General features: G+C 43.9%; 1 protein-coding gene across 2 annotated transcripts; it reads right to left on the reverse strand.

Annotated features, from left to right (window-relative positions):
* Positions 1 to 258: 258 nt before the first annotated feature.
* EMD (emerin) lies at positions 259 to 20,234 on the reverse strand. Of its 2 annotated transcripts, none has more exons than XM_087710915.1 (9): positions 20,092 to 20,234; positions 15,073 to 15,162; positions 13,359 to 13,451; positions 13,207 to 13,287; positions 12,111 to 12,188; positions 7,551 to 7,631; positions 6,679 to 6,782; positions 3,941 to 3,999; positions 259 to 1,047 (listed from the first exon to the last, which is right to left on the reverse strand). In XM_087710915.1, exons 2-9 carry the CDS (start codon positions 15,152 to 15,154, stop codon positions 783 to 785), a joined length of 843 nt encoding a protein of 280 aa, XP_087567041.1. In that variant the 5' UTR covers positions 15,155 to 15,162; positions 20,092 to 20,234; the 3' UTR covers positions 259 to 782. The 2 variants fall into 2 exon arrangements, with proteins under 2 accessions (XP_087567041.1, XP_087567042.1); XM_087710916.1 differs by lacking the exon at positions 20,092 to 20,234 and adding an exon at positions 19,558 to 19,619.
* Between the last annotated feature and the right edge of the window lie 516 nt (positions 20,235 to 20,750).

Raw genomic sequence — 20,750 nt, forward strand, 5'->3', positions numbered from 1 at the left:
CTGGTGGAACCTCTTCTAACCGGTTCGGTAGATTTGACGAACCGATTCTCCCGAACTGGTGCGAACTGGTAGGAACCCACCTCTGATCTGCATACAAATGATGATTGTCTCTAGACCAGTGTTTCTCAACCTTGGCAACTTGAAGATGTCTGGACTTCAACTCCCAGAATTCTGGGAGTTGAAGTCCAGACATCTTCAAGTTGCCAAGGTTGAGAAACACTGCTCTAGAATGAGGTGAAATAATGAAATAAGACAACCTTAAAAAATGAGGAGGTTTATTTAGATATTCCGTACATTTGTATATTTAAAACCAACAAAGCAATTGATAGGATACAATTCTTCCCTCCGTGCCCTCCCATCCCCTCATAACAAGCTACCCATACTCCTGATATAAAGACAAGCTTATAAACTCAGCAGATAAAAATGCCCCGTGTTAGCTGGTTCCAGGAAGGGGATGGCCCCAAGTATGGAGAGCAGCTTTATCTCTGGAAAGTTGGTAGAAACTTTTCCATCCCTGGCCCTCAATATACCACTTCCTTCCCCCCCTCCCCATTAACTGACAAGAAGGCACTTAACTGACAAAAACATTCACACACAGACCCCCAAAAAAACCCCACACAAAATTCTAGGCTTCTCCTGGCCATTGCGATGCCCTCTGACTGGGTTAAGACTGCAAATCACAGCATGCTTGCCAATGGGATGTGACATCCAAGGGAACCATGTCAGCTAAGATTGGCCTAGGCTCTTGGGGATAAAAAGCCTTAGTAATAAAAGCCAAGGCTTCACTGACTAATAGACTTGACAAAGGGATTATCACCAGCCCCTCCCTGTAAGAAGTAGATGAAGGCCAGGAAGGCAGCCAGCAGCCCGAACACCAGGAGCTGGAGCCAGAGGGGGAGGTATCGCTTGGCTTCTGCATTGCTCCCCAAAGCCTTCTCCGCCGCCTGGGCCTGGCGTTCTGGATGTATGGAACGGCGGGCCTCCACCTGCAGCGAAGATGAGCCGGGTGATTTTCGTTGGAAAACGCTCTGGTAGGAACTGCTGTCTCTGCAAACATAAACCCAAAACAGAAAATGTAAATGCACATGCCAGGACCTTCTTTAGCTAGAGCTCAAGGCATTTCCAATCTTTCTTGGCCCCCCGTGAACCAGTTAAATCTCCCTGATACAATCTAGGTTAAAACTTGGTTCTTAAGATATGAAGAGATTTCCTACATAACTTTTATTAAGCTCTTGGAGAATAGCAATAGCAATAGCAGTTAGACTTATATACCGCTTCCTAGGGCTTTCAGCCCTCTCTAAGCGGTTTACAGAGTCAGCATATCGCCCCCACAGTCTGGGTCCTCATTTCACCCACCTCGGAAGGATGGAAGGCTGAGTCAACCTTGAGCCGGTGAGATTAGAACCGCTGAACTGCAGATAACAGTCAGCTGAAGTGGCCTGCAGTACTGCACCCTAACCACTGCGCCACCTCGGCTCAATCTTTTTAATACAGTCCACATTATGACTTCTTTTTCACTGCAGTATAATTTTCTGGCAGAAGCTCTAAGAAATCGCTTATAATAAGTAATATAGAGTCAACCCATGACGGCCAATAATCCTAATTAGGCTTGCTCATTTTGCTCATATTTAAGTCTGCTGATAAAAAATGACAAAAATGTTTGCTTTCTTGCTTTTTACTGGAAATTACTGTCATCTACAAGAATTGTTATAGGAAAGTATAATGACTAGTATGTGGGAATGACCTTGGGAGGCAGAAGCCAGAGCTGCAGCCTAGACAACGGTCTGATAAATGACATTTGAGCCTGATGGAGGAGAGGGACAAAAGAATCTCAGAAGATTGATGTCAGCCTTTCAGGTAGTCCAGACAAGAAACACATCAGGAGTACCAGCTCTGCATCAATTGTAAGAATATATTAACAGATCTTTCAAGTCCGAAAGTATTCTCTTTCCTTACTTTTTATCTCCTGAAAAGGAGGAGAGTCATTTCTGAGATAGGCAAACAACTTAAAAGAAACTCTCTTTATCAGTTCTCGGCTCAGACTGGCTGCGAGCCCAAAAATAACATAAATAAAGTATCTGACGAGATAACAAAATACCAAACAAAAACTCTTACAAGCAATGCATTTCTCCAAGTGTCTTCTTGAATCAGGGTTACAGAAAACAAAGCACTTATCCAAGTGTATCTTACATAAACCACGACCGATGATCAATCAATGTTGAACGAACCAAGGAACGTTGTCTCCTGCAACCAGGGCGTGGCACCATCCGTCCTTTTATCCCCAGAACACGCCACTCATGAGCCCCAGCTGCAGTGTTAATCTTGCATCCTGACAAGACTCACAGAAGACGTCTGCTGAGTCACAACACCTTAGTATAATAGCCTTCCTTGGACTGGTTCCATCAAAATGTGCTGGAACTGCAACTTCCAACACTGACGGCCGACAGCTATTCTGAGAATGGCAGCCCTGATATATCAAGATGGAACCAAATGGGGGAAAACTGTCTCAGCTGATGGGAGCTTTAGTGTTAGGTAAGCTCCCCATTGGGAGAGCGAGTATGTTCAGCGAAGCGTTGTGAGAGTTGTGTTGGAGAACACACAAACCAGCATACAGAGACACTGCAGTTTAAATAGGCTTTTACTTTCGTGGAAAGTAGAGGTATCGGAGTCCATCAAACAGACCAAGTCATACACGGATAAGACAGTCAGTCATCAACGTCTTTCAGTAAAGGGATAATCCAAGTAACATAGTCCAGTAACATATAATCAGTTCGGTATACAAAGTTTGCTAACAGTTGCAAAACTTACAATAGCTCACGGCACTCAGATCAACCTAGCATCTAAGAACAGAGAGAGAGCTACCAGGCATTCTGGCTCCCTCTTATGGCCGATTGAGGAAAAACAACCAATCACATTTTACAGTATGGTTTAAAGAAATAGGTATAGCATTGTTACATGTTTATATATGGCCAACCCAACCGTTAGATTATATTCCTAACATTTAGCATCAACCTTTCTTTAAAACCAGAAATATTTGGCAACACAGAGAGGATCCCCCAATATAGATAAGGCTATGCAGCATTTCCAATTCAAACTCTACCAATTATTTTGGTGGACAGGGGCATGTGAGCCACAGAACCTATTCAGGCAACTCTTTGAGGTAGCTCTATCTGGACTTAGTATCACCTGACTACCCTCAAGGTCATCAAATCTGCATTTGTCAAAGAACCACAGGAAGGCATCTATCCACATGTTGTGGCCTGCCAGCTGCCAGCTGCCAGCAGAGCTGGCGGCAGAGCTTGGACAATAAGGAGGTTGGGGAGGAACCTGGGCCAGTCCTGGAGTCTGGGGAAGGCTCTGATGGGCGCTCCAGTCGGAAGCAAAGATGGAGCCAGGGCCTTATGACATTTCCCAACTGCCTTTGGAGTCAGAGGTAAGTGGGGAAGAAGAACAGCTGGGGCCTGTTACAGATGCGCTTATGTGCAGAGCTGTCAGGGGAGGAGAATAATTGAGTACCATGAGCCGAGACGCAGAAAGAAAGGCACACCTGAGTGGCCCTTCCTTGGCTGGAGAATAAATACAAGCTAAAGGGGAGTTGTGGGAAACAACCGTTCCATTTAGGAAGCTTTGCTTATTGTGATTCGTGTCTCAGAATCTGTTTGAGAGAGTTTGATTTACAGCTTTGTGGCTGGAAGCTCCGGCCCGATAAGGTCTGTACTTCATTTAACCCTTGGAAGGATTATTGCCTGGACTTTTCTGTGTGGGAATGCCAGGAATTCACAGTAGATAAATAAAAAGGGGTTTTGGCGGGCAAGGGGTTCTGTTTCTTGGTTCTGCTAGGGCTGGGTCAGAACATCACAAACCAAACAACCCATTCCACGAGACATTCTTGGGAATATATATTTTTTTTTACTGATGCCTCTGCACTGACCCTTCTTACCTGTACGTCTCAGTTGACATGTCCTTCTCACTGGAAGAGTAGGGATATGGCTCTGCAATCTGAAAGAAAATATGGATAGTAGTGAGTATTCAAGTAGCCCTTCACTTACAAACTATTCGTTTAGCAACCACGTGAAATTACAACAGTACTGAAAAAAATTGACTTATGACCGGTCCTCTCAACTTATGACCATTGCAGCATCCTCCCTGGTCAAAAAATTTGGCTGCTTGGCAACCTGCATGCATTAGCAACAGTTGCAGCATCCTGGGGGGGGGGGGGGTGTCAGGTGATCATCCTGTGCAGGGGTGGGTTTCTCGCCACCCGGCGGCCGGCGGCGTCCTCGTGCACGCGTGCGGTGCACGCCTGCGTACTAGCGTCTGCACGATGCTCCAGCTGCTCCTGGATGATTGCGCAGGCGCTGTATGAGTCCTGCGCATGCGTGGAAGCGCAGAACTCGTCAAAACCGGGTAAGGACCGTGGGCAGGCGGGCGCGCCCTTCGCCGTTCCCGGAAGTTACTTACTTCTGGGTTCGGCGACCAACCGGTTCACAGGGACCGCCGCGAACTGGTTGAAACCCACCCCTGATCCTGTGTGACCTTCCCAGCTGGCTTCTGATTAGCAAAACCAATGGGAGAAACTGGATTTGCTTAATGATCACACGATTCACTTAACTGCAGTAATTAGCTTAACAACTGTAGCAAAACCATCTGTAAAACTGGGTGCGACCACTTAAGAATATGAATATTGACTGTTACCCATGAAGGGAAGGTTAGAAATACTTTTGGACTATATATAAAGGTTATTAATAACAATAACAATTTAAAAAGAACAAAATTAGACACAGCTAAGTTTTAATTATTAGGGGGGAAATGTTATGATATAGGATATAGTTAAATAAAGAAAGGATAATGATAATAAATTATATACATGCTATGAGTATAACATAAGGGAAATGGATGTAAATGGTAAACAGGGATTTGGAAAGGAGGATTAGAAAATTTTGGTATTAAATATTATGGATGTTTAGCTAGAATAGGACATGAGGATTTAATGTTAATGGAGGATTTTATAAATAAATAAATGAAATGCCAGTATGTGGTTGTGTATTAAATCTTGGTATATTTTATGATGAAGGATGTTTAAATAATCATAGTCAAATAAAAGTGGAGGTATGATGATGGTAATATAATAAATATCCGAGTTAAGATATTAGAATTAATACGAATTACATTTGATGACGGTGAAAGAGATGCACAAAAGCCTTTTGTAACCAACTGATACACTTTCTACAGTATGTAAAGAAGGAGGATTTGTATCTTTGTTTTGAAAATAAAAAAAATATATTTTAAAAAAAAGAACTGCCTTGCTTAGCAATAGAGAGGCTGGCCCCAACTGTGGTCGTAAGTCGAAATTATCTATCCAGAGTTGTAAGGAGGAATCGTTCCTTGATTGTTTTGGATGTTAATCCCACCTGGATATCTTTTTTGCTCTGACTAGGGATGTGTACAGTGGTGGGTTTCAAAACTTTTTCGAACCTACTCTGTGGGTGTGACCTCCTTTGTGGGAGTGGCTTGCCAGCCATGTGACCTGGTGGGAGTGGCTTGCCGGCCATGTGTTTTCTTTCTTTCTTTCTCCCTCCCTCCCTCTCTCTTTCCTTCCTTTTGTCTCTCAGTCCCTTTTTCCTTTTTTTCTTTCATCTCTCTCACTTTTTCTTTCTTTTTTCTTTTTTTCTTTATTTCTTTCTTCCTTTCTCTTTCTGTGTGTGTGTGTGTGTGTGTGTGTGTGTGTGTGTCAGTGGTGGGTTTCAAAAATTTTTGGAACCTCTTCTGTAGGTGTGGCCTGCTTTCTGGTGGAACCTCTTCTAACCGGTTCGGTAGATTTGACGAACCGGTTCTACCGAACTGGTGTGAACTGGTAGGAACCCACCTCTGGATGTGTACCTTGGGGAGAGTTTCACCAGCACAGAGCTTTCCCAGAGACAGAGCAGGATTAAAAGACTTTAAAAGAAGAGCAGTGGTGGGATTCAAATAATTTAACAACCGGTTCTCTGCCCTAATGACCATCTGGGTAGGCGGGGCTCGGTGGCCATGTGAGCACATGGGCGTGGCCAACTCAACGCCACTCACATCAGTGGGCGCTTTGCCTTAGCTGTGACAATGGAATCAGGGTTACGGGCAGTTTCTGTAAGCAGGGCAATAAAGATTAGACTAGAAACAACACCAGAATGCTTCCTTCTTGCCTTCCTTACAGGATTAGCCCTGCAAAATGGAAAAAAACAAAAGGAGATTTCTTCCAACAACAGGTTCTCCCAACTACTTAGAAAGTTACCAACCGGTTCTCCCGAATAGGTGCGAACTGGCTGAATCCCACCACTGGGGAAGAGGCTCAAGGTAGCCACTCCCTAGAATCTCTCAAGCTATATCTGGTAGGTTAGAAGCTTATAGCTTTAGCATGGCAAGATTCTCTCTGTTATGCATGAGCAAGAAGCAGATTAGATACAACTAATGTCAAGCGCCAGGTAAATCAGGAGATTCAGGAAGAATCTACAAGAATCTGACCAATTAGCAGTCAAGGGAAATAAACGAGAGATAAGAAAGGCATTTAAGGTGGGCTGGACTTCGATCTACTCGTGACTTATGATACATATGATCCCTCCCTCAGGCTCAGCCTGATCACCTCCTACAACTAGAGTTCTCTCTGTTGTCTTTAGGCTTGACAGCATGTGAGGAGCAACTTACTGGTTGGCGGGCACTCACTGTCCCTGGAGATGTAGTATGGCTTAATAAAGACGAGTAACTTCGATAGGAAGATCTGGAAGGCTCAGTAGTGTTCACATCCATATCTGTCATAAAAGAGACAGGTTTATCAAAAACTCTGATGATATGGCATATAATGTTTGTTATATATAAATAAAAAACAATAATAAAGGCTGGCAAGATCAGATTTCTCTGACTGGGTGCTCTCTAGGTGGGTGGTTTTTTTTTGTTTGTTCCCAGATTTCCCAACAATTATCAGTTTAACTCAGTGGTGGGTTTCAAAAATTGTTCGAACCTACTCTGTGGGTGTGGCCTCCTTTGTGGGAGTGGCTTGCCGCCCATGTGACCGGATGGGAGTGGCTTGCCACCCATGTGACCGGATATGAAGATGCCGACGACACTTGTCAGAACCACCTTAAATTACCTCACACACAGCACTGGCCTGCATAAGAATAGGATGTAAGCTTGTTTTTTAAAAGGCATCTTTGGTTTGCGTTAAAACAACTTCAACACACGCAATGTTCTGATTGCGCCACAAACGCAGTAGTCATCCCTACCTTTCACAGAGGCACTGAGTTTTATAAATAGGAGCATGATAGTGTAGAATAATCATATCCAAGGACCAGGGGTGGGTTCCAAAAAAGTTTGGAACCTCTTCTGTAGGTGTGGCCTGCTTTCTGGGTCCACTGGTGGAACCTCTTCTAACCGGTTCGGTAGATTTGACGAACCGGTTCTACCGAATAGGTGCGAACTGGTAGGAACCCACCTCTGGTTTAACCAAATATTATGGTTCCAATCTTACAGGATTTGTGAATTTTCAAAACCCCATTTTGCACTCTCATTTTTCTTCCTACCTTCTGATGCATATGAAGAATGTTCTTCACGTTGGGGCAAACTGTAATTGTAACTCAGATACGACTTGGTGGGGCTGGGATCTAGGAAATCACAGGGAAAAACATTACTTGAAGCAGAAGCTCTTCCTCTTTATGGAACATGTGTGTGTGTACATGTATTTATAGTACAAAGCAAGTTAAGCTATTTAAGCTGAGAACATGTTGCAAAGGGACAAACAGTATCTGCAAATGGTTTTGGATATGTTTGGCATTCTGTTGCATATGTCATAACACAATTATAGGTAATCCGAATTTCACAACATAACTGGGATCAAGCAATGCAGTTGTAAAACAGCATCGTATGACCACTGTGGACAAGTGAATCAACAAGGGAACACTGTGGACAAGGGAATCAACAAGGACATCATGTGGCCATTATTTGTTATCCCCTGCTGGCTTCTCCATTGGTTTTGCTTGTAGGAAGAAGGCAAAGAAGATCACAAATGGTGATCCAAAGACCAGTCATAACCATCATTTGTTCAGCACCATCCTACGTTTGAATGGTCATTAAGCAATAGCAATAGCAATAGCAGTTAGACTTATATACCGCTTCATAGGGCTTTCAGCCCTCTCTAAGCGGTTTACAGAGTCAGCATATTGCCCCCAACAACCATCCGGGTCCTCATTTTACCCACCTCGGAAGGATGGAAGGCTGAGTCAACCCTGAGCCGGTGAGATTTGAACAGCCGAACTGCAGAACTGCAGTCAGCTGAAGTAGTCTGCAGTGCTGCATTTAACCACTGCGCCACCTCGGCTCAATGACCTGTCCTTGCAGAATTCATTCCTAATAAGGCACCTGGTGCTGATAAAGTCCTGCCAGAAATAATCCAAGAGAACGCCAGTTGGTGGGCTCCACTTTTAGCATCTCTGTTTACATTTATAGATAAAACAGGCCATATGGCAAGAGATTGAGGAGTAGCAATTATCATACCAAGGTGGCGCAGTGGTTAGGGTGCAGTACTGCAGGCCACTTCAGCTGACTGTTATCTGCAGTTCAGCGGTTCTAATCTCAGGTTGACTCCGCCTTCCATCCTTCCGAGGTGGGTGAAATGAGGACCCAGACTGTGGGGGCGATATGCTGACTCTGTAAACCGCTTAGAGAGGGCTGAAAGCCCTATGAAGCGGTATATAAGTCTAACTGCTATTGCTATACCAATTTATAAAAAAGGCAATAGAAATGACCCAGGCAATTATAGACCCATTAGTCTTCTCAGCATTATTAGTAAATTGTATGCCAAACACCTAAACTATAAACTTCAGGATTGGCTAATTTCAGGAGGGATAATCAAAGACGAGTAAGCTGGTTTTAGAGAAGGAAGATCTACGGTGGATCATATCTTGGTATTCCACCATTTAGTACAAAAATACACATATTAAAAAAATCTGCTCTTTTTGAGTCCCTCCTTGATTTTAAGCAGGCCTTTGATTCAGGATCACCCTCTGGGAGAAATTAAAATCCACCACTATTGATAAAACGCCTACTCTTCCTCATACAAAAATTGTATACCAATTCCACCTTGAAAGTGAGGTGCAATCCCCAAGGGAGTTTAACCGGCCCAGTAAGGGTACAAAAAGGGAACGGCAGGATTGCACCCTGTCCCTTTCCCTCTTTAACTTCTATATTAACCCCCTGATTGATCTCTTACAGAACCCTGATTTCCATCCTCCTAACACAGCACAACGCAAAGTTCCAATTCTCTTATATGTTGATTATGCCGCTATCATTTCACAAACCCCCATAGGATTGAAGAGAGCAATTAGGGCAACACCCGGCTATTGCAGGCAAAACAAGCTGGTCCTTAACTTTGATAAATCAAAAAAATTAGTTTTTGCTAAAAGACCAAGCCAATACTCCTGGCAAATAGAAGGATCTAGTTTGGAACAGGTTAGAACATTTAGATACCTTGGTGTGGTTTTCCACTCACTAGGGACATGGAAGGCACACCCGGATCACACATTGCAAGTAGCCATTAGGTCCTCAAATGCAATCAAACATTTATTTTATACAGGTGGAGGTCAGTTAGTACCTGCTGCCTTAAAACTTTTTGAGGCCAAAACATTGGCACAAATTCTTTACGGGGCACAATCAGGAATCCTTGCAAAGAGAGACTCGCTAGAAACCATACAAACTAAATTCCTGCGAGCCATCTTAGCTGCACCCAATGGAACTCCAAATGCCCAGTTAAGAATTGAGACAGGCATGCCTCAAATTCAGGTAAGAGCCTGGAAGATGATGATCATTCATTGGCTTAAAATGCATTTCTTTCCAGAGGGACTGTCCCCACTAGTGTTGACTGACAATTTCCCCTCCCCCTGGAAACAGGCAATTGATCACAAGCTGAGCTCTTATGGGCTCTTACTGGTATTCTTAATGTCTCTAGGCTTTGATCAAGCAAAGCAAGTAGTAATCAATAGAATGAAGGACATGGAGTTCCAAGAAGAACTAAATAGGTTGCCTCTCCACAGTAGGGACAGAATCAAACAGGGTGTGTGGGAATCGGCAAGATATCTAAGTGACCTGATCTCTCCAAAACAAAGAATAGCTTTCTTCAGAGCCAGATTTAACATTCTTCCTTCAGCACTCCTCCAGGGCAGGTATAAGAGAACACCTACAGCAGAACGGGTTTGTATATATGTGGTAAAGGAGAAGTGGAAGATAATTCACATGTTCTATTACACTGCGAGCTATACAGAGCTTGTAGGTCTGCACATATTCTCCCCTTATTAGAGAGATTGCCAGGGAGGGCAGACCATTTTTATCTAGGCTTTCTCCTCCAAGACACAATCATGTATGCAGTGGCAAAGTTCTGTGTTGCTGCAATGTCCACACGAAAAAAAATTGGTTACAGAAGTATAGTTGTCATCCTGTACCAATTATTTGGACATATCTCTAACAATTTCTGGACCATTGTATTTACTCCCATACTTATTGGCGTTGCACCCAGGTAAACCAGGGAGTGACCCGAGCAATTTGAGAACAATGTATGTTGTTATCCACTTTTAACGTCAATACCTTTTAATTATATTTTAATGCTCAGTACTTTTTAACATATTGTAAAAAGTAATGTGCATTGCTGGTCTTTGACCGTAATAAAGATTTATACATTCCTGAGATAAGAATACAACATTCCAGAAATCCTGATTTTTTTTAAAAAAATGGTAACTTTCATCATAATTACCAAAGCAACATTATAAACATATCAATGAGTAGTGAATGACAGACTCAGAATTCTTGCTAAAATATTGTAGACCTCTATATCTAGCCAATCTATGGATTGCGGAGAAGTTTGCATTCCTGTCTATATTAGCTTGTATGAATTACATTAGGTTATAGTAAGTAAAGACGGACAAATCAAATGACTAATTCCAAACTAATAAAGTGGAAGACCTTTAGTGTTTTTTAATTTTTATACATCTGAGTACAAATCTCCCCCCCAAAAAATGCTTATAAAATTCCAAAGGATGTGAAACATTGAAAGAGTAATTTGCAAAAAATGTAAATATTAACGGCAGTATATACAAAAATGTGAATGAATGTTCAGGTGTTATGAAAATAGCACTGAACTAAGTATATGTTTTATAGATTTGTTTTTAATCGCAATTTGTCCTAAAAATAGGGTGGAAACGACTTTTGACAGAAAAAAGGCAAACATCATAGGAAGCAAAAGGCATCTATCCTTATGTTCTTAAAATATACCTGCTTGTGATGTAGAGTATTAATTTTGGCAGTGTCAGTGACACCAAAGTTAATCTTGACGTCAAAATGTCCTAAAAGCTCAAAAATCAACCTTATGGGACAAATACAGCATTGATTTCACAGTCTCCGATTTTAAAATAAAATCCAATCAACCTATTTGTAATTTTAGGTTTAACTGAGCCAGATTTATATAGAAATCCTTGTTTTAGGGGTTGAGTTCCAAATATGAACAAGACTGAGCATATTACTGTATTTTGGGGGGTATAAAACACACCTTTTTCCCCTCAAAAAAGAGGCTGAAAATCTGGGTGCGTCTTATACACTGAATGCAGTATTTTTGCCTCCTGAAACCCTGCCCCCTTCACCAAAATGGCCCTGGCACAGCCTTTAAGAGGCTTTCAGAGTGCTCCTGGGGGCTGGGGAGAGCCGTCTTTTGCTCAATTTTGCCCCCCCCCCAGCCCTCAGGAGCTTTATAAGCCTCCTAAAGGCTATGCATGCCCTTTCTTTGACAAAAAAATGGCCCGTTTTCCCGAAAAATGGACCATTTTTGGGAGGTCTGCAGAGTGCAAAAACTTTTTTTTTAAAATTTGCCTCTTCAAAACCTTGGTGCGTCTTATACTTCGATGCGTCTTATACTCCAAAAAATACAGTAACTATGTCATTTGTTTGATGAGAGAATACGTACATTTCTCTTGCTATAAAAAACCCCTGTAAAATATATCTTCTTCCCAAATGAAAAACTCTCAGCTTTTCAATATTCTCTTTCTACGTCCATGGCCCATAATCCATCTTTCTTCAGTCAAAGACTCTCCTCTCACACTTACCTTCATCTTTGTACTCAGAATAGTATTCCTGTCTTGTTGGGATATATTCTTTGAAGTAAGTTCTTGTGGAGCCAAGAGCTGCAGGGTAGAATGAATGAGAAGGTATTTAAATTTGATCCAGCCTCAAGAGGAGTCAGTACCTGGATCACCTTGTCTGGGCTGGGAAACTAAACATGGTTGGGCCTATTTAGTATTATTACAACATACCTGAGCTGTAGACTAGACTGAAAAGTTGCAAAACATTCTCCAAGGAAAACAATGGCAAATTATTTCCCTACTGTTGTCATGAAGACAGCATGGACGTACCCACATAGTCACCCAAACGTTGATCTCAAATCAATGGAGATTTCTACTTTTTAATTTAACTTGGATTGTCCAGTTCCTTAGAGCACGAAGAACAGATATGCCATTGCCTAGCTAATGTCCATCTCTTTGTTCATTTGTTTCTTGGATTCAGGCCCGGATTTTCCTATAGGCTAACTAGGCTTCAGCCTAGGGCCTCAAGATCAAGAGGGGCCTACATTCAAATTGTTAGCAAAATTAAAATTACACTATTCTAAAAACAGTGAACACTAAAACACTGAACCGAAAATAAGGAGAAATTCTACGCATATGACTAATAAACAAACATAAAAATGTATTGGTTAAGATCGTTCCAGCGCCGCGGCAGTTGGGGAGCCTGCCCATGTTCCCGGCACCGGCGGTCGGGCAAGAGGCGCGGCCGCTCCCAGTAGCCGCCCCGTCGACGCGGAGCCCACCAGTGGCCAGGCAGGTGAGGGCGAGGGGGCCGAGCCGGGCAGCTGAGCGCAGCAAGGGAGGCGGCTGGCCTCGCTGCCTTTGCCGCAGAGCAGAGCCGCCCTCCGTCGGGAGGCCAGCTATATATATTGATATATATCACAGTAATGATGTATTTTATTGTCTCTCATGTAATTTACAAACTTAAAAATGGGAGGTGAAAGGGCCTCATAAGTGGAATAGCCTAGGGCCTCTTTTCATCTAAATCTGGCCCTGCTTGGATTGCTCATCCTTCTAACATCTTTTGATTCTTAGTCCATGTCTGTCTTTTACTCCTGTCTTAGCAATTCACTTCACTCACCTTCTCGTCCATAGTTGAAGTCTTCCCCTTTTCGTGGACTCACAAAGGTCTCTTTTACGTAGCTTTGGCTGGTGGCTGGTTCTATATGGGTGAGAAAAGAGGTAAGTAACCGGCAGGGAGACCTTTCTCCACTTGGGTCAGTTTCTTCTTACCTGTGTGGGACACAGATCCTCCAGGTGAAGGATATCGAGTCCGCTCAGTCTCATATTCATAGATTTTCTTTTCATAAAGTTTCCGGGTAGATCCTGGGAAACAGAAACCAGGCTGGGGTTATATCTAAGCGGAGAACTATGTACAACCCTCCTCCCTATGTTCCTTCCGAGGTGGCGCAGTGGTTAAATGCAGCACTGCAGGCTACTTCAGCTGACTGCAGTTCTGCAGTTCGGCTGTTCAAATCTCACCGGCTCAAGGTTGACTCAGACTTCCATCCTTCCGAGGTGGGTAAAATGAGGACCCGGATTGTTGTTGGGGGCAATATGCTGACTCTGTAAACCGCTTAGAGAGGGCTGAAAGCCCTATGAAGCGGTATATAAGTCTAACTCAGTGTTTCTCAACCTTGGCGACCTTAAGTCCTGTGGACTTCAACTCCCAGAATCCCCCAGCCAGCACAGCACAGAGTCAGCATATTGCCCCCAACAACAATCCGGGTCCTCATTTTACCCACCTCGGAAGGATGGAAGGCTGAGTCAACCTTGAGCTGGTGAGATTTGAACAGCCGAACTTAACTCCACAGGACTTAAGGTCGCCCAGGTTGAGAAACACTGGTCTAACTGCTATTGCTATTGCTATTGCTACTCTTCTATTAATACTTCCAGATATCTTTATTGATTTTGCCAGTCAATAGTCTTGCCAACTCCCAAAGGACAGCTCATTGATTAACCTGTCCTAAATATTTTTCATAGAGGATGTTAATCTGTTGGGAAAACATGCCCAAAGTTACATTTGTCCAAGATAAATGTGGGTTGGATATTTCACAGGAAAGCAATTCCTGATTGGGTGCAGCACTCCCTTTAAGCATTTTAAGAGTCTTTTGACTTTTCTCCTTCTTAAGACTCAATGAATGTATCCACATTTCTTATTTATGCATCTTTCTCCCTCACCTTTGAGAGTAGAGAGGCAGAATTTTATCCCCATATGCTCCACCACTTCAGGCAATTCACTGTGAAATTAGTGAAATTAGTGAAAAACTGGAGCGCGGCGAGAGAGGGGGCAAATAGGCTCTTCTCTGACACACTGGTCTCTTCTGCTGTAAAAACCAGAGGCACAATTTTTATGAACCAAGAACTTGGTTTTCAGTTCTGTGCTGAAGCGGGGGCCTGGCTATGCTCCAAAAGGGAAAGAATCCAGAGGAAAATAAGTGATTAGAGCATGACCCAACAAATGCGCGCACAACAAAAGCGCGCTGACAAAACCGTGGGGCTAAAACTGTGACGTCATCAACGCGCCGACAACAGCGTGCCAACAACGCGCCAACAGAAGCGCGATTTAAGTTAAGGTAAGGGTTAGGTTTAGGTTTAGGATTAGGGTTAGGTTTAGGGTTAGAGTTAGCGCGCGCTTCTGTCGGCGTGCTGTTGTCGGTGCGCTTCAGCGCTCATTCGTCGGCGCGGTTTAGAACTCGCGGTTTTGTCACTGCGGTTTAGTCGGGCACGCTTTTGTCGGGCGCCCTTTTGTCGGTGCAAACAATGGGTTCATTTAATCACCGCCACACAAAAAAGGTAATAAAATCAGGCATGGCCGTGCGGTAACGCACTTTGCAATCATCATAATTTAGGAGCCAAAATCGCGAGTTCAATTAAGATAATAAGTCAAGGACTACCTGTACTTATTTTTTTCTGCTCTGGGTAAACACATTGTCGCAACACATACCAACAACCGGCCCGTGGGGGATGCTGTATTCTTTCAATCGTGCAATAAGTTCCTTGTCTGTCATGCCTTTGTATTCATCCATGGTGCCACCTAGAAAATGTAGAATGAGGACGGGGTGAAATAAGTTGCAGCCAATATCCCTAAATAACAATTAATTGTACAATAGGAAAAACTAAACTTTACTTTAAAAACTAAATGAAGATCTCTCACACATGATCATACCAACCCAGTGGTGGGATTCAGCCAGTTCGCACCTATTCGGGAGAACCGGTTGTTAACTTTCCAAGCAGTTCAGAGAACCGGTTGTTGGAAGAAATCTTTTATTTTTTCCCCACTTTACGGGGCTAATCCTGTAAGGAAGGCAGGAAGGGAACATTCTGGTTTGTTGCCCTGCTTACAGAAACTGCCTCTCCAATTAACCCTTATGACATTGCAACAGCTAAGGCGAAGCTCCCATCGACCTGTGTGACATTGAGTTGGCCACGCCCACAGTCACGTGACCACCGAGCCACGCCTACCCAGCTGGACAGAGAACCGGTTGTTAAATTATTTGAATCCCACCACTGTACCAACCACTAAAATACTTTATCTTGAAAACAAAAGTAGAAGCATGTGTGTGGTTTTTTCCTTTTCTTGTGAAGGGGATAAAATGTAATCAAGCTCTTCCTAAATGAGTTACATATGAAAGGAAGAAAGGAAGAAACAACAGGGGCTGAGCCAGTGGCGGGTTTCAAAATTTTTAGAAGCTATTCTGTAAGTGTGGCCTGTTTTGTGGGAGTGGCTCGGTGGTCATGTGACTGAGTGGGCATGGCTTGGTGGGCGTGGCCAACTTGGAAAATGTGGTGAAACTCACTTAACAATGCTCGTGCTTAGCAACCAAAATTTTGGGCTCAATTGTGGTGATAAGCTCTCTTTTTCTTTCTTTATTTCTCTTGCTCTCTCACTCTTTCTTTCTTTCCTTCCTTCCTTCCTTTTGTCTCTCTCCTCCACTTTCTTGCTTTCTTCTCTCTCTCCCGCTTCCTTTTTCTTTCTTTTTTCTTTCTCTTTCTATCTTTGTGTCTCTCTTTTTTCTCTCCCTCTCCCTCCCTCCATTCCTTCCTTCCTTCCTTCCTTCCTTCCTTCCTTCCTTTTGGAACAGGTTCCAAAAGGTACGCTAAATTTCACGAACCGGTTCTGGCGTACCAGTGCGAACCGGGAGAAACCTACCCCTGGGCTGAGCAATAGCAATAGCAATAGCAATAGCAATAGCAGTAGACTTATATACCGCTTCATAGGCCTTTCAGGCCTCTCTAAGCGGTTTACAGAGAGTCAGCATATTGCCCCCAACAATCTGGGTCCTCATTTTACCCACCTCGGAAGGATGGAAGGCTGAGTCAACCCTGAGCCGGTGAGATTTGAACCGCTGACCTGCTGATCTAGCAGTAGCCTGCAGTGCTGCATTTAACCACTGCGCCACCTTGGCTCTTATAACAATAACAATAACAATAAAGGCAATATTGCCTCAACAAGAACTAATGTTCTCAACCCCTAACAGTACTATAAACTGGCCCTGTCTGTGAATAGTTGGGCAATATTGGATTAAGCCAGGCAAGGCAGTGGTGGGTGGATCTAAATCAGTGCTAGGCAGTTTACTAACACAGCATTGCTAAAGCCTCTAGGAGGGGCACATAGTTTTCCCAAAGCACTTTTGCCGAGTGTGGGAAAAGAGGATTATGTTCTTCCTACTCCTCTTGATGAAAAAATAAAATCAAAGAAACCCATTTGGTGACTCCCTCTGAATCAGGATAAAGATGTTGTTCCATTACACGTAACTTACAATGAATGCACCTTTAGGATTACTGTCAGCAACAAATATTTTATCATGTGTACTTATTTTAGTCAGGTTTTATTTAATGCCGTAGTCTCCATTTTGGGGTATCATTTCCTTCTATACTTATATGTGCAGATTTATTTTATTCATTTGAGTTTATTATCGCTGCCCAATTTCAATTCCTGCAAACTTTGGCTAATTCTTAATTCAGCTAACAATATTCAATCTAGTACATAAACATATAGGCCTTCATAAAAGCAACAAGCTTTTGGCATTTTTGCAAGATTATAATTTTGACAAAAGAACTGGGGGCAGGGTGTCAGACAAAATGTATTGTAAGCCACTCCTTAAGTTTTTCACCATATTCTTTGCCTAAGCATGAATACAGAAAGATTTCTTTTCAGCCACAAAAGAGGCCATTTAAACAAGTTCCCCTCAAAATATTCAGAGCTTGTTAAATCAGAATAAGCCCCAAATGGAATTCATGAATTCTAGATCTGTATTACAAGGGATCGGGTCTGATTAGAATCCACAGGTTGTACGAAGTTATGCATTGTTTTTATGATGGTATGTCAAACAGCCATAAATTAAATTGACATATTAAATCACTTCTTATTCTGGACCTCTGTCCAATTCAAATTCTCCTAAAATCCAAAAAAGCTGGGGGAAAAGCAGGACAAAAAGCAAAACTTCAAGTAATTATTGTACTTATTAGACTTGTCTGAAATTCTGTTTTCAAAGTTCAGACTTTACCTCTGTGGAGAAGATAAAATGTTTTTATTTAAGTGGAAAAAACATTCAGAGCTGGGGCCTGAATCAGTATCAGACATAGTTTGCAAATTTGTTTTGTCTCAAACGCCTGGGTGTGCCTTGGTTTTTCCTTGAATTCCACCCCCCCCCCCAAAATCAAAATGCAGATGGAATACTGTAATAACTCTTTTTCCGCCTAACAATTTGGGATTGATAGGGCTTTGGAACACATTTATTCCATAACAATGAAACATAATATTACCGTTGCATGCTTCCTATGCCTAAGATTAAGTAACATTTTAGAAAACAATTTAGACAAGCAAATGATCACAGAGAAACATTGTGCTAATTAGGAATTTCAGTGTATAATAACCAACAATAGAAGCCCTGTGTTCCTTTTTAATTTGGAAACAGTTAAATAGGGACCAAGGAGAGATAACCAAGAGAGTCAGTTTGGTCTAGTGGTTAGGACACCAGTCTAGAAACCCAGCTGGATGACTTTGGGCCAAGTTAGTCTCTTTCGGCTGAACATCTCACAAGGTTGTTGTTGTGGAGAAAAGAGCATTAGATATGCTCACTGCTTTGAGTTATTTATAACACAGAGGGGGAGGGAGACTTTACCAACCAGCAGCATGCATGCCTAAATTAAGCTGCACACAAAAAACCAAACCCTTGATCATGCTATCTTTCCAACTATCAATGTGTGAACTGAAGTCTAGATTGCGTTTGAATGGAAGAAGCAGATTCACGCGGGGGGGGGGGGGGGGAAGAAGGAAAGTCAGCCAGCGGGTTAACTGAGCTCCCGAGTAAGTTAAGTTTAGCAGCGGGAAGAAAGTAAACCCCGCCCAAAACATACTTCAGGGTCAGCTAAGGAACCCGATAAACCTATCCCATCAGCCACTACCTGTAGCCCTTTTGCATAACTTCGTACAACCTGTGGATTCTAATCAAATCCATTCCCTTGTAATATATATCTAGAATTCATGAATTTCATTTGGGGCTTATTCTGATTTAACAAGCTCTGAATATTTTGAGGGGAACTTGTTTAAATGGCCTCTTTTGTGTCTGAAAAGAAATCTTTCTGTATTCATGCTCAGGCAAAGAATATGGTGAAAAACTTAAGGAGTGGCTTACAATACCTTTTGTCTGACACCCTGCCTCCAGTTCTTTTGTCAAAATTATAATCTTGCAAAAAATGCCAAAAGCTTGTTGCTTTTATGAAGGCCTATATGTTTTCTGTACTAGATTGAATATTATTAGCTGCATTCAGAATTAGCCAAAGTTTGCAGGAATTGAAGTTGGGCAGCCATAATGAACTCAAGTGGATACAATACATCTGCACACATAAGTGTAGAAGGAAAGGATACACAACAACGGAGGCCCTCCAACATCCCCCCACCCACCTACCCACCCCCCAAATCCTCATCAATAAATCTGCACACATAAGTGTAGAAGGAGAGGATACACAACAACGGAGGCCCTCCAACATCCCCCCCACCCCCCAAATCCTCATCAATGAATCTGCACACATAAGTGTAGAAGGAGAGGATACACAACAACGGAGGCCCTCCAACATCCCCCCCACCCCCCAAATCCTCATCAATGAATCTGCACACATAAGTGTAGAAGGAGAGGATACACAACAACGGAGGCCCTCCAACATCCCCCCCACCCCCCAAATCCTCATCAATGAATCTGCACACATAAGTGTAGAAGGAGAGGATACACAACAACGGAGGCCCTCCAACATCCCCCCCACCCCCCAAATCCTCATCAATGAATCTGCACACATAAGTGTAGAAGGGAAGGATACACAACAACGGAGGCCCTCCAACATCCCACCCCACCCACCCACCCAAATCCTCAGACGGGACAGCAAAGGCCGAGGGCGCCAGGATCAGAAGGAGAGGCGGAAGAGCCTAAACCTGACAGCTGCCAACTTTCAAAAGCCCGGGGCGCTCCGGGCTCGCCTCTGCCTTGCCGACGGAGGGCCAGAGCGGCGGGAGACACGTTCAAACGGAGGAGGCAGAAGGGGATCGATCACCCTGTCGCCCGGTCCCCTAATCCCCCCCTTCAAGCCCTTCGTGGGGAACCGCGCCCTCTACCAAACGGTGCAGTCGCTGCCCCGGGCAGGCTCGGCATGGGCGATGCCTTCCGTGCCCGGGATCCTACGGCCCAAATTCCTTTTGGGTAACACGCGGGTCGGATGGGTCTCTCTCTACTCCCCGCCAAGATGCATCACGTTGGCGAAGGAAGGAGGGGGAAACTCCCCAGCGACGGAGCCCTTTCTCCAGCCCGGCTTCATGGAGGGGGGAAACGAAGCGGGCTTTGCAACCCGAAAGAAAGCCTTAAAGAGGGCCGGGTGGGGAGAGATGGCAGAAGGCTGCGAGGGGAAGGAGCAAGCAGGCGGGAAGAAGGCAGGGTGGCGGCGCAGAAGGGCAGCGCGGGCTCGTTCCTACCTGCTATTCCGGGCGCGCTGGGCTGGGCGCCGTAAGGGAAGTGAGTCAGGCTGCGAGGAGGCAGGGAGGGACGGCCCGATCGGCTCTGGATCTCAGCGCCGCGCACACCCTCCTCCTCCTCCTCCGGGCGGGTTCGGGGCGTGTTTCCTTTTCTTGCTGGCTCTCGTTACCGGCCTTTTCCCCCTTCTTGGCACTGGGGGCAGCGCAAAGGAACGCCGCGCCTTCGCCGCCTTCCAGGCTCAGGAAACAAGAGGAAGCAGCGGGCGTTGATAGGCGAAGCGGAATCGCTCGGATGTAAGGAGGGTGGTAATAATTAACGCCGCCAGAGATCAAGCTCTGCCTACCTCCATAAGTCGATAGAAATGCCAAGCCCGGTCGAAACATCTGGCCAACCATAATAGAAATAGAATGTCTGCGGCAGAAGAAAGCAAAGACGATTGTAATAGAACAGTGTTTCTCAAGCTTGGCAACTTGAAGATGTCCGGACTTCAACTCCCAGAATTCCCCAGGCGGCACCGATTGTAATAGAACAGTCTTTCTCAACCTTGGCAACGTGAAGATGTCTGGACTTCAACTCCCAGAATTCCCCAGGCGGCACCGATTGTAATAGAACAGTGTTTCTCAACCTTGGCAACGTGAAGATGTCCGGACTTCAACTC

This window comes from Thamnophis sirtalis, unplaced genomic scaffold, assembly GCF_051295495.1.
Source record: "Thamnophis sirtalis isolate CommonGarterSnake01/CBP01778 unplaced genomic scaffold, rThaSir2_p1.2 scaffold_3, whole genome shotgun sequence".
Classification (NCBI taxonomy): Eukaryota; Metazoa; Chordata; class Lepidosauria; order Squamata; family Natricidae; genus Thamnophis; species Thamnophis sirtalis.